Source organism: Cinclus cinclus, chromosome 1 (genome assembly GCF_963662255.1).
Source record: "Cinclus cinclus chromosome 1, bCinCin1.1, whole genome shotgun sequence".
Lineage (NCBI taxonomy): Eukaryota > Metazoa > Chordata > Aves > Passeriformes > Cinclidae > Cinclus > Cinclus cinclus.
The window spans coordinates 143,113,423-143,127,984 of record NC_085046.1 but is presented as its reverse complement, the minus strand read 5'-3'; the positions used below and the strand labels follow the sequence as shown (position 1 = coordinate 143,127,984).

Below are 14,562 nucleotides of genomic sequence, written 5' to 3'. Positions count from 1 at the left end.
TATATTGCCCCTAGTAAGTTTGCTTCCTTTTTAACAGCTCCTCTCCCAATACACATTTAAAGTTTTTAATTTCTGGTAGATGTTTTTGTTTGTGGTGGTTTTTTTTTTTTTTGTTTATTTTCCTCAGTATGTGCAAGATTTATGGGTCTTATTAACAGAATCTGTTTTCTAAAATGATTTCTGCTGCTATATCAATCACTGCCATACCAGTGTTACAGGAAAAAAATAAATCAATAAGAAAAAAACCAAAACAAACAAACAAACAAACAAACAAACAAAAAAAACCAACTTTTTTTTTCTATCTGCACAGAATCATCTCTGTTAATTCTTGTGAGGTTGTCTAGTGCCATTGGAATGAGGGGGAAGGAGTCACACAAACACATTGCCTGCAGCTGTCTCACCTCCTAGTTTCTCATCTTGCCAGTAGTCTTGTGTTTTTCCCTGAGGACCTTTTTGTCACTGAATTTTAGAGAGGCTGCAAATACAAATACGTATTCAAAATGAAGATTAGATAAATTCCTACAAGAAAGATCTGCAGAGATTTTTTTAAAAAATATTACCTTGTCTTCAAGAAAACCCTGAAAGGCTGATTGCTGGAACCTTGGAAGATATTTAGGGAAAGGATATTTACCACTATCCCTTTTGTGAGAGAAGTTTTGGAGACACATGTGTGTTTTATGGTGTTTCCTATGTTCTGTCAGGAGCTGGAAATCAGTGTCAAGTCTTAAGGAGACAAATTTTGGTCTTTTTTTTTCAGGTTCTCATACTCTGCTTCAAAACATGTGTTTCGGTTTTTAAAAAGCGTGCCTGTCAACAGATGAGCAAGCCTAAAATAACAGAATAGGGGTTTTGAGTGAGAAGGTTTCAATATGCTTAAACATATTGGATAAGAAAATAATCTGGAAGTTCAAATTTCCTAAGTTCCACTTCTAAAAGCAGTTCAATATGGGAGTAATTGTACAATTATCACAAAATTAGACAGGATTTGGATTCAGAGAATCCTTGAAATAACTGCATATTCATTTGTTACACCTCTGGTAAATATCAGAGAAATAAAATACTATGGTGGAAAACCATTAAAATAATTTCCATGAAACCATTAACAGACTATAATATAGTACTTATAGTAACTTGCTTAAGTAGATGTGCAAATATTTTTTGAGCTGAGTCTTTTGGTTTCTGAAAATTTGATGAAAATGCTATTTAAGTTGACGAAGAACATACATTACTTAGGTTCTTTGGGGAGTTTCCCAGAGAGTTTACCTTAGTCTGTCTGTTAAAGAAGGAAATCATATCTCAAATCTAATGTTTATGGAAGATTCAGCATTTTATCTCATTTTATATCTATCTCCCTAAGGATAAATATTTGAGCCTTTCATGCATTTTTCCCTATGGGGCAGATGCCCTGGATTTAAAAATCTTTGAAATAGTTTTTATTCTTTGAAATATGGAGTTGGGGAAATTAGTCTAAGTCAGATAAATTAATGCCATATTTTTTATCATAATTGTCCTGTATGAAACCATTATATTACATTGCCAGCCTAGCAGTGATTCATCTCCATCTGAGAGGTCTGGGAGTTTCATTAATTTCCTGCAATGAACCATTTATATGCTCACATGGACACTAGGTCTTACTAGAGTAGACTGTTGAAATACTCTTATTTCTGCTCATTTTTCACTGGGTAATTCTTGTGAAGGAGAAAAGCAGATTTCAAATTGTCATTTAATTTAAACACTTGCATCTTCTGTTTTACATAAATTTTCCTTTTGGCTTAAATCAGTTGATTTTGGACTGTACATGAGGAGAGGGAAGGCAAGCTCTTTTTAAACTTCACTTGATCTTGGCATTAAGAGAACCCCTAAAAAGAAAATCAATTGGTCTTGAACCTCTTCTTGAACGAAGGGGCAATCCAAGCCAGGTGTCCTAGTTCTGGGAGAAATTCACGGACAGAAAATTATTATGGTCTTTTATTCAGATTCCTCTAACCTTGTCCATACATTTTATTTTACTTGATCCCATCAGCATACTCCCATCAAAATCTTAGGACAGATATTGGATTGTTCATCTGAGAGGCTATATTATGACACCTTCCATTTTATTTTTAAATCAAGCACACTTAGGCAAGAGCCAATCACATCAATTTTCCATTGAACAGCTACAGTTGAAAAAATTTTGTTGCCTATAAATTTATTGTGAACAATACAAGGTCTCAGTTTCTCAGGCACATAAGCAGGTTATTCTGAAATTTTTGGCTTATATGCCAGACTTAGGTGTGTAGATGCCTCCTTTATAGTACCTTAATTCAATAACATGGGTCTCATATGTAGAGTTTGGCAGTCCAAAATAAGAGCTATTGTTTAGTGTCCTCAGGCTGGACCTCCTGAGGCTTGATCCTAATTTTTCTGAAGGCCTGAATTTGGTTTAGTACAGAGCTGGATCAGGCTAGGTTAGCAGAACTGATAGGCTACACCAACATATATAGACTGTGTATATATATCTGAGATATAATTAGAAACTATCAGTTCCAAATCGGATCGCAGGCACTTGGCTTTGCAAAGCAAGAAGGCTGTTGCAGAATACTGCTGTACTGTGGGAAACTGAAGGAATTAAACTTGCATGACCCTCTGTCAGTGTCCATAACCTGGGACCAATGTATAGCCACTGGAGAATGAGTCAATCTGAATCTCAATGTCTGCACAAATCTAGAACACTACTGTTCATGAGATGAATGGTATCCAAAACTACACAGGTGAAGAGCCCTCCTGACTGCCTTGACTAGTTCTACATGGACATGTTGTCCAGCTTTTCCCTTGAATTGCTGACAGATTGTGGTGAGGTTTAATGCTGGATTCTCTTTTTTGTTTTTCCTCAGAGTGATACCAATGGTCATTCAGTTTTCTATCCTGATTATGCTGCACTCCGCCCTTGTGCTGATAACTACGGCAGAGGATTACAAATGTTTACCCTTAATGCTCCGGAAAACTTGCTGCTGGATTAACGAGACCTACTTGGCAAGGAATGTCATTATATTTGCATCCATTCTGATTAATTTTCTTGGAGCCATCATCAATATTGTAAGCGTATAGGGAACCAAGGAATATTATACAGGAAAAATGATTTATGAATTATTAAGCTTGCTACAGGACTTGCTAACTATGTCTATAAGCCAGCTGTGATTTAGATAACATAAAAAAGCATCACATCACAGCTTCAGGAAATTCAATCCATCACTTAATCTATGGATTTCTGAAATATCTAATTATTTCTCCCTCATGAGTGTCACCTATTTTTAAAACCTTTTGTCGACATTCTGTTCAACATATCCACCCTTTGAGGACCATTTGTAATTTTCTGACATGCTGAAATACTTTCTTGGTAACTGTCAATCCAAAAAATGCTTATAGATATTAAATTATGCCTCTCATAAATTCTCATTTCATCTTACAGTTCTACTATTATTTAGATGGCTAAGAAAAATAAAACAATTCCTAAAATAATATTTTTAAAAATTCCAATACAGCCCTGATTATCCTGATGTATTCAGCAACATGAGAGATCTTTGCATAAATTAGGCAGATTATAATGTCAGACAACCTGACAGGTGCTGAAGTCTGAGAGAAGAATGTGGTAAATATCTCACTGATAGATTAAAAGTATCACTGATAGGAAAGTTAGTCATAGAAAGAAAAATGCAACCACTCATTTCTATTATTACAGAAAAAATATAAATACATTAAGTGTCAGGAAGTTCAATCGGGCTGAAAACTTCCTGAAGCACAGTGGTCCATTATAATATAAATCACTAAGCAGTGTTTTAGAATTTAGAGGTTTTAAAATCATGTCTAACAAATGGCTTTCAGGAAAGATTTTGGTAGAGCTTGTCTTGATCTTAAAACAAGATCTCTAACACACTATCCATGCCAAATTTGTTACTCGCCCTGATTTCTTGTGCACTTTTTTTTTAAGATTGTGCCCTCTGCAATTTTCTGGATTGATTAATCCACAGACAGTCAAAAGAAAATTATTACTTTTTTTCTGTCACACCAGTGGTTTTCTATAAAGCAGTAAACAGTCATATGTATTGTCATATATTAGCTGGACAATGACTTGAGCCACTGAGTCCTGACCTCTATAGGAAATGACAACATTAATATAATCTCATTATTTCATATGTCAAAGTTCTTCCATAATAATAATTTGTTCAGTGGGGAGCTGCATGCATTTAAGAGCAGGTAATGCATCTCAGCCTTGCAGCTTTGTGTGCTCGCTGAGTTCAAATGCAGCCAGCTGGAAGGGTTAAGTCTCAGATGCTAAGAAGATCCATAAAGCTTTGGTTTCACCAGGGAGGCAAATTAGTCTTATGAGTCTTATCTGCGTTCTTATTGTCATAAAATTAAATTTCTGATCCTGAAAGTCTTTTTAGAAAACACCTGTACTTGTTCTTGTGACATATACCTCATAAATTTTTAGAAGGTGCCATTAATTGTCTGGGGTCACAGAAGAGTGCACAGCCAGCTAGGTAATACTCCTACACTGCAGAGATGGCTGAGTGGCTAAAAGAGCAAGCAAAAGAGTCACAAGTTCAAAATTAATTTGAATTTAATGATAAGAAATTGGGTCTCATTAAACAAATTATCTAACTATTGGAAAAAAATACCTCTAACTAGCTTATACAGACAAGGTTGATGGCTTGACCTATTATAACAATCCAGAGTAAATAAATATATATAACAGGAGACTCCATCTCCTTTAAGTGTCAAAGCATGAAACAATTAATATTTTTTTTCCTTCATTCTAAGACCATAATATATTCCAACTCGACACTGCTGTTTTCTTCATATCCAATGCTCTTGGCTGGAAATACCATTAGAATGAATGCAGGTCATAACAGCAAAAAACAATATTACATTATTGGAACCATTGTTTCTTTTTTGCCTTCCATTCTAAGGATCACAGTTGCTGATCTGGGACCATGTCATGTTTTGGTACAATCAGGTCTGTGTGATATCATGAAAATGAAGGATGGATGTCCCATATGCAAAAGGATAACACTATCCATAGCAGATGAAAACAACTTGCAGAAAGGCCACACATTTAATCTGATTTTATGCTCCCAATTAAATAATTTTTTTCTATAGTTTAAAGCAAAGTCTAAGCCCTTTGAGAGGTACTTCTTAAGAGTGCAACATCAGTCCTCTGGAAATCCCAGAGGAGCTCATCTTTCTGCTCTGGAAAGAGAACATAAGGAAGTTATTCAGATACTGAATTTCTGCAACACAAATACCTCCCCCCTTTCCATTTAATCTCCACAGTATGTCTTCTTATTGTCCATTTATTCAGTCCTTGGTACCAGCTGGGGAGCTGGCATGGAGAGCAGCAGGTCAGCCAGTCCCACCCCTGCAACCAGCCAGACAAGCAACTAGTCACCAGTGCACCATATAGCCCTGATTTTGTTTTATTTCTTCACAGCTATGGTGTGATTTTGACAAACCAATAGCCCTGAAGAACCAGACCTTCAATTCTTCTGCTTCTTTTACGGACATCTGTTCCTGTCCTGAGGTATTTCTGGGGGTGCTTTTGAATCTGAGGTGTGAATCCACTAAGGTTATATGGCAACCACAAACTTCTGGTGGAATCAGGAGCTGAACGTTGTGAAGAAGGGAATGTTTTCATCTAATCATGTGTTGATAGAAAAAGCAGGGGCTGGTTACAGAAGGAAATAACCTTATTATCTAATGGAGCATTGCAAATAAGATTTAACCTTTGAACTTTATACAGAACCTTTGTTCTGGGGACACACCCAGCGATGATTCAATGAATTAGTGCAATAAAATACACTACCTTATTTGCATTAATTAAGTGGAAAGCAAAACTTCTTGCATGACAAAAACAGTAGTTAGACTGCTGGGGTAATTTTAAGATTAATTTTGGAGGGAAAAAAATAAATCTACTCTAAAATGAGCAAGCAAGCAAGCAACAAAATCAATGTGTTGGTCATGTACAGATAAGAGAAGTATGTTGCTTAGAAAGTCATATGGCAGTGTCATGATACTGCCAGCAGTATGCTCCAAACAGCAGGGATGCAAACTTTCCTACGGAGAAACTATACTAAAGAAAGCTGTACCCAAAAAAATGAATACGATCGCTCCTAAAGCTGTGTGATTGGAGTTGAACTTCATTTGGACTGTGGCTGTTGATGTTGCTATTTTTGATCTGAACAACTCATGACCATGATTGTCTCTCTCTATCCAGTATCAGCTGCATGGATTGCATTTGGCAGATGACTAATCATTGAGAAAAATGAGACAATGAAAAGATTAGAAGATAAGATACGAATAAAACTTCCAGGCATCACATTTTAAGAGAGTAATGTAACCAAGCTAGACCTACAATATAAAAAATTTAAAATTAAAAAAAAAAAAGAAAAAAAAGTACAAACCTGAGGCTTAATCTTCTCTCTTCAGTAGCATGGAAAATCAAAGTAGAAATATGATTATCCCATCTTGAGTGTTTTGTGTGTCTTGTGGAAATTTAGACTCCAAAGGTATAGATATTGTTTTCTCCCAGTTGAATTTTCAATAGCAAACTACTGCATGTAGCATTTCTCCCTTTCCTCTTTTAACTAAAGAGGAAGCCTTTCCCATTATAATGCAATGAAAATGCCATAAAAGCACAGAAAACGATTTCTGCTGACATGAAGGTACCATGAAAAACAGACAATTTTTAGTTTCATATATTTTTTAGCAAAACTCTTATTTTCAAAGGGCCCTAAGAGGACTTAGCTAAGCACTGAAATCCAAAATAATCTTTCCATACTTCTGGCTACTTGGTTATTTACATTGATGTTTATCTCTGATCACCAAAATTAACCAGTGCTGTTTTCTCTTCAGTATTTTGTCTTCACTGGTGTGCTGGCCATGGTGACTTGTGCAGTTTTTCTTCGTCTCAACTCTGTCCTGAAGCTGGCAGTACTTCTCATCATGATTGCAATTTACTCTCTGCTGACTGAGACCATCTATGCTTCCCTTTTTCTGCAATATGACAACTTTAACCACAGTGGAGAGTAAGTGTTCACAACCCCCTTCAGGAACTGCTTTTTCTTGAGGTGATGGTTCAAGTCTTGCCAGAGTATGAGTGCATTGGATAGCATAGTTAAATATGGAGTGATCATTGCAACAGGCAATGACTAATTCAAAATTATTTATAATCTGTCTCTTTATCAAGTCTTTTTATTAAAATGCTCATTTCATGAGGGAATTTAAATATTGAGCAGGATTTGTCTTTTATGTCTTCTATATTCTATCAATGTTGACTAAAATTAGGCATTTGCAATGCACAAACCTTGGTCATTTATAGTCTTGAAATCTCCAGAGATACCAACTGAGAAATTCCCCTCAGTTTAAAAAAAACAGGAGTGAACAATTGAGTTTTTTTAATAAAATCCAAACAAATAATTTGCAGCTGTGAAAGTTATAAGGAACACAGGAATGATTCTGTTTTGTAGGAGAGTTCTTGGAGGACACACTTCTCCTCCTCCCAGGTTTCTTTCCCAGCAAGAGGAACTGAAGAGAAGAAGAATCACAATGATTTGCAGAGTCAGAGCTGCAATTAGTGTTGCAATAACTGCATCTGGAGCAGCTGTAATTTAAATCATTCAGAAAGACACTTCTTCAGGCTTTGATACTTGAGCAGTGTCCTATTGCAGTTGCTTACACTTGTAAGTGCAGATGAAGATGCTCAGAGTGAGAGAAAAGCATGGATTCACAGTACAATTAATTCTCACAGCAGCCATGTCAAGAGCAAGGCTCTGCATGCATATCTTTCCTTACTTGCTTTGTACAGTAGCAAGGTACCTGAGATTTGGGTTGCAATTCCTTTTTCTAATGCTAGTTATCATTGTATAGACATATCATATATCCAGAGCAGACCCCAGCAAATCTGGCAAAAGGCAGTAAGCTATGCTTTGTCTAAGTAACTAAAAGTAAAAATCATGATAATTGTCACTAACCAGGTATGGCAAAGAATCTCTTTTGTGTGAAAATCTTGAAGAAATCAGAGTAGCCTCTATTCCATGTGTCAACAAAACTCTTTAGTGACTTTTATCATAGAAAAGTGAGAAAGAGGCAGGAATATTCCCTGGAGTAGCCAACAACCCAAGACAGGAAAATCAGCTGAGATGCTCCACTCTCACAACAAGGATATGAACTTAAGCTCTGATATTAGGGAGAATGAAGTTTAAGATTGTATGCCCTGAAAATTATTTGTTTTTTTAGCTATATAAATAATTTGAATAGCAGGGTTTGCAACTCCTTACAAAACTCATCCAGCTATGGAGGGTATAGCTACAGCACCACAATATGCAAATGTGGTGCAAGACTTATTGTAAGTGAGTTTATAACTAAGACCTTTAAAGTTCTTGCTTCTGGCCTGTGTACAAGGGGTTCCTTTGGAATGCATTCATTTGGAGATTGTATTTTGGGCAACTTCAAAATAGGAAACATTTGAATTCCAACATATTTGCAGATGACAAGGACACTTCCTGCTTGCTCTTGCTCTATACTGATGACTCATCCCATAGCAGCACATTTCCAGCACAGTAAATTCATTAGGCCCACAAAGTCAGTTCAATTATCTCTCTCACTAGAAAGCTTCCTTTTAGTTTAATCGCAAGGTATCCTCTTTCTTTCTCTAATTTCTGTTATAGTAGTCCTCTGACAAATATCATCCAATAGTTCTTTAAAAATTACTATGGAAAACAGATCCAGTATCTGGACTTTGCTTAGTTCTTAGATTTCAATGCAGACTGAAAACTGTCCCAAAATCTTTTCCAATGTCTGATCCTCATTTACTCTTTTTTTTTTCAAAATTTCAAGGTTTTATCACCACATAACAACTTCCTTTTCTCATCTCCCTTCAACAAAACAATTGACAAGTATCCTTGTTCAATTCATCGTCAAATTTACTTTTTTCTGTCATTTGCTTTACTATAAGTTTGTCTCTACCAGTCCCCCAACCTCTTTTGTCTGTTACCTGGGAAACATGCTTTTTTAAAAAAGCCCTGGCATACAGAGATACTTTCTTCAGTTTTTATTCATCTTTCAAAATAACTGCGATTTCCCTCAATATTTGAAACCCCCGTTATTTTTTTTCACCCTTTTCATTTTATTTTAAACTTTCTCTGTGCTCCACACACAGCACCTCAGTGATTTCATACAACAGATTTCATACAGCCATGAACTGCTTGGCTCATCTTCTCTGCTTCCCTGTGGTCTGCAAGGGTTTCCTTTACCTCCTTTGTCACAGGCTTCTTTGGTCTCCTGTTTGTAGCCCAGTAAAACCAGTCCTAGCTCCTGTTTGCCATTTTTTGGTCCTCTTTTAATCCATGCTATATTCCTGTCATCTCCAAACCCTTCTCACAATATGGGGATTTGTAATTTCAGCTCCTGCCTTGGAGTTCATCCCTTATTCACTGGGCTTTTACTTTCACAGCCTGGAAGTTTCCCTTTGTCAGCTCCAGCTCAATCTTTCCCCCCAAGTTGCCTCCTGCACTCCACAGGGGCTGTCACCAAGCTCCCAGGAAGAGACTGACTGACACACAGCTTGCATATCACATTAGAAAGTGAAAGCTCATCACCTCCTGTGTACCTCCTGTAGGCTACAATTTAGTTATTTAAGATGTGTTTCCAAACAGTGAGCTCTCCGATTGCACTCCTGTTCTCTTGAGCTAATTACTGCTAAATTAAACTTTCAAATACAGTGGATTTTTTTTAAGAACAACAAAAATTACCACTTACGAAATGAAACTTCTGAACAATTACAACACTGACAAATCAATAACTGCATTTTACTTTGTTGTGTGTTTGGTTTTTTTTCCAGCACAGACTTCCTGGGTACAAAGGAGGCATCTTTACTACTGATGGCAATGTTCCTTTTAGCTGTGTTTTATCATGGTCAACAGGTAATGCAAACATTTTCTTCAACTTTTCCCTTTGTCCCTTGCAATTATAAGATGTGACAACAGTTATTTTTAAAATACCATCTGCCTTTTTACCCTCTTGAGCACATGACCTTTTGCAATTTAATAAACCATATGCAGAATCTGATTAAAGAAAGCCCACACCTGATACTGCCTAGCATTCTTAAAAAACATGTGCAATATCCTATTCAGCAATACTCAAATTATATTTCATTCTCTATTTGAAGGAACAAACAGAATACCATTATTTTAGATATATATGTAGCTCTGGAGGCACCTGACAGCTTCAGTGCACTTGAGTAGGCATAAACCCAAAATACAGAAAGGGAATAAAAACCAGTTAATAATGAAGCAATGGTGAAATAGCTTATTATGTTTATCAAGAAAAAACAACAGACTCAAGGAAATGAGGAAAGTTTGGGTTAAGCACCAGTACTTTCTCATCTGTGTCATGGACCACTTACAAGAATCCTTTCACATGAACCTAGATCTTAAACAGCATTTAGGGGTCTCGGAGCTTTAGGACTGATATTCCTCAAGGAATTGAGAAACTGACTATTTTAGGAACGTGTACACAATACACAGGGAGAGGCAACTATGGAAAATTTAGATTTAAAATAACAAATGTGTTGAACACCATCTGAAGCAGGGTCTTTTCTCCACAGTGTTTCTGGCTCTCAAGCTCTGGATGTCAAACACGCTGAGTTGAGGCAGTTTCTCATCACAAAATGCAAGGGGCATGCTGTATTAAAGGAAGCACAAAGCACAGTTGTCTTAAGACATTGTTGACTTGCCTGAAAATTTTCCCCTCAAGACCACTAGGCTGAAAAACTCCAGCATATCTCAGTCCTGGAATGAGGCAGTATGAGAGGAATGATGCTGTGATAAATAAGACAATCATATACACTTTATTACAATAACTTGCTAAGCTGTCCCAGAACTTAGAGCCGCCATTCCTTCCACAGGAGAGAAAAAAGAAGCCAACACCTAAATACTGTATTAATTTTCCTACTGTTTATCTTCTTTTTGAGGGAATGAGGAATGAGTGAGTAGGGGAAGCAAGGCATGAAATGAGTTTTGTACAATGTGCAGATTTAAATTTGATGGAAAGTAATGAACTGTGACATATCTTTATCGAAACAATGTCCACTCAGGAGAAATATGGAACAAATATGAACTGAACAACTCACATTTGTGATAAGCCTTACAGTATTCTCAGTGATTATTAACATATGTCAAGATAAAAATCTCAGGCTTGGGAACCAGCCAAGGTACTAAGGAAAACAAAACTAAAGGAGTTTAGGAGGAGCAAGAATTAGGCAGAAGCCAGGAAATGCTCTTCAGGATCCCAATCCTGAGTGTAAATGTCTGTATTCTACAAAAGCCTGATATGGGGTATTTAAGAGTATTTTCCAGCCCAGAGGCCTGTAAGCAAAGCACAAGTTATTTTCCATTTTATTAACCATTCTTGGTCCATAAAACAGGATGGCTGCATTAAAAATGCCCTTGGAAATGGTCCCTGAGATATGCTAAGTCCTGCATGTTCTCCCAAATGATTCATAAGGCCAGTCTATCAATTTAACAGTACCCAATGCCAGAGTCCATAAACATTTCATTTAATTGTTTAATTTCTTATTATAGAGTTAACCTAAAGATCTCTGTATAGTTGCCAACTTAATATATATATATAAGTTCCATTGAAACTACATTTTAAAAAACCAACAAACTCTTCAAAAGTGTGAATTGAGGAGCACATTAAGTCAAATAAAGCTATCCTCCAGCACATCTTCCCATCTCAAAAGCTGAAAAAGTATTCTGAAGTAGAATAGCTTAAAACTTGCCTTAAAACTGAAAAGGATTATTTTTGTAAGATAATATTTAAGGAACTTCAATTTTTGAATAATTGACTATTGGTTTTGTCCATCATGATTTAAAGTTAATGGCATATTTAACACCCACAATTTAAAATTAAATTTGAGAAAAAGGTGTGTGTTGCTCTCATTAGATTTAATTTAATTGCATTTGGCAATTGTCTGCAGAGTAGTTGGTTTGTGCAGCCTGTAGAGGACATAATGTTAGGTTTTGTTTTCTTCACTAACTATTGTAATTAGAGGTACTTCTTAAAGCTACATATCAGGGCAAGAAAATATGGACACTTTGGGATTTAAATCCAGAAATACTTTTTTAGACAATCAAACAACAAACCTTAAACTCAACATTACAATTCTTTTAGTTTTAACAAATATAAGAACTTAGCAAAGCATCTTCTTAATATTTTTTATTTTCAAATCTCATATATACCACTCCTTTCTTTCTGAGCTGGCAGTGATATTTTGGTAGTCCATTGGTGATGAAAGAAAAGCATTTCATGTTAAAATGTGATCATAAATAACCAGAATGATGCTATCTAAAATGTAAAGATCAGCTGCTGCTATTCTGAGCTAGGCTTAGAGACGTGACATTTCCCTCTAAAGCAGCATAAAAAATCAGCTCTGAAAAACTAGCACAGTTTTTTTTGCCAAGCTCTTATTGTAGTAGCATTAAATATCTTGAAGCATCAAAGGACTCAAAATCTAGCAGCAGCTCCTATTTGAAGTCAATCTTTGAAATACCTTTAGAACTCCTAGCAAATTTATAGTAATATTTTTCTTATCAGTTAGTTGGTAGAGATAAAAGTCAGTTATCTCTGTCTTTTAGCACAAAATAAGGGCAAAGGAAACTGAAAAATGTTGAAAAAAATTTTTAAATACTCTTTCATGACAGGTTGTTTTTTTTTTTTTTTTTATTTGGGGAATTAATGGTCACAAGATAGAAGAACAACGTATCAGTAGGAAAAAGTTTGTTTATAACTTGCTACAGCACCCAGAGGGCAAGTAAACCACTGCCAAGTTTCATACAGGCTTTGGAAGTTATATCAAGCCACAGGCACTTTTATCTTTTAGGAAGGAAAGCTCCCTAGAGTACAGCCAACATATAAGTTCCCTTACAAAATGCTTTGCTTTTTTTCTCCTGAAGAGTTTGCCATTCATGACTGTTGCTGAAAGAAACTGTGACCAAGATGAGTCACGAAACAATGCCTGAACCCCCTCTTAGTCATTCCCACCCACTGCAGGCTGCTCCTTTATTTTACATTGGTACATGAATTATATTTCAAAAAATTCCTCAATCGCAGTACCTTTTGATGTCTCTTAAAATTGTAAAATTCATCTATTTGCTGGCATAATACATTTCTTTGCTGGGTGTTATTATCTCTGGTTGGAGCACCTCAGACCTCACAAATATATTTTCTCTGTCAGTTTACTGACTAAATATATATTTACATTATTTTCAGTAATGGTGTAGCTTAATAAGTCTCCCCTTGTGCAAGCTACAGCATCAGCTGCCTTGAAATCTGCTTAAAACTCTGCTTCAGTGTAATGCACACAAAATCTCTGGCAGTATTGGGCTTGTCCATGTGCTGACACACACGTGCCTCTCAGGCAAGAGGCTCAATGTTTCAAGATGTTCCTGCTTCAGCTAGCAGACAGTTGCCATTCATATTTAAATTAATATTAATTTATACATATATCAACAATGCATGTATATGTATGCATGTATAAGCTCTGCTGTGCACAGCTTTTTTTCTGCACACACACTGCACTGGAAATCATTTCACTTCAGTTCATAGCTGTGGGTATCAGGCAGTGAGACTTTGCATGTATAAACTATTGTAGACTCTGATCCCAAAATACAGACAGAGAGTGTTGCAGGGGATGAAAAATAGCATGTTTGCCATTTTTTTTTTGTAAGATTAAAGTTGCAAATAACTACATGTCCCAAAGGTAGAACTATATCACTTTTGTGACACAGAATTGGATGCTCTCTTTGGGAGGACTTTGGGCTGTTATACAGAGCTTTGCTGAAAGGTGTTCATTCTTGAGAAGTACATTCTTGCCAAGAGTTTAGAGTTAGCCTTGTGCTAATTTTCTCATTTAATTTGAAGACACTTATGAAAAGGGGAACATATTTATTTCATATCAATGCCTGCCAATACCTTATCTCCTGTCTGATTCCATTATCTAAAGAATAAAGACACGGTAAAGGGAAAATAATTTCATCACAGTTTATACCCACTGACCAGAGCAGTAAAATGACAAATATTATTTTGCTCAAGATTAGTCTGAGAGTCTCAATGCATATAAGGCAAAGAAATAATCTCTTTTTCTGGCAAGAAAATCAAATTGTTTCAAAGACCTTCAGCAGGACTGAAGATGGTTACATGGCAGGAGCAGCCTGCCAGGGTAGCAATACAATCTCTGCTGTTATCTTGTCAGGTTTTGGTTTTGCTCATTTTTCTTTCTGAAACTACAGCTTGAATACACAGCAAGGCTGGATTTTCTGTGGCGTGTTCAAGCAAAAGAAGAAATCAATGAAATGAAGGAGCTACGGGAGCACAATGAAAACATGCTACGGAATATTTTACCCAGCCATGTTGCCCGTCACTTCCTGGAGAAGGATCGGGATAATGAAGTATGTGTCAGTTTTCTGATATTTTTGTCTAATTAGTAAAAAAAAAAAGTAGAACTGGTTGGAAATTGCTGAAATT

At 36.2% G+C, this 14,562-nt stretch overlaps 1 protein-coding gene across 1 annotated transcript in view; it reads left to right on the top strand.

Moving 5' to 3' along the window:
- ADCY8 (adenylate cyclase 8) overlaps nt 1-14,562 on the top strand; it is a 119,615-nt gene that overhangs the window by 90,588 nt on the left and 14,465 nt on the right. Inside the window, 5 exon segments of the mRNA XM_062491787.1 lie at nt 2,874-3,075; nt 5,471-5,560; nt 6,892-7,070; nt 9,878-9,959; nt 14,328-14,486. Coding sequence (XP_062347771.1) covers nt 2,874-3,075; nt 5,471-5,560; nt 6,892-7,070; nt 9,878-9,959; nt 14,328-14,486 — 712 coding nt within the window.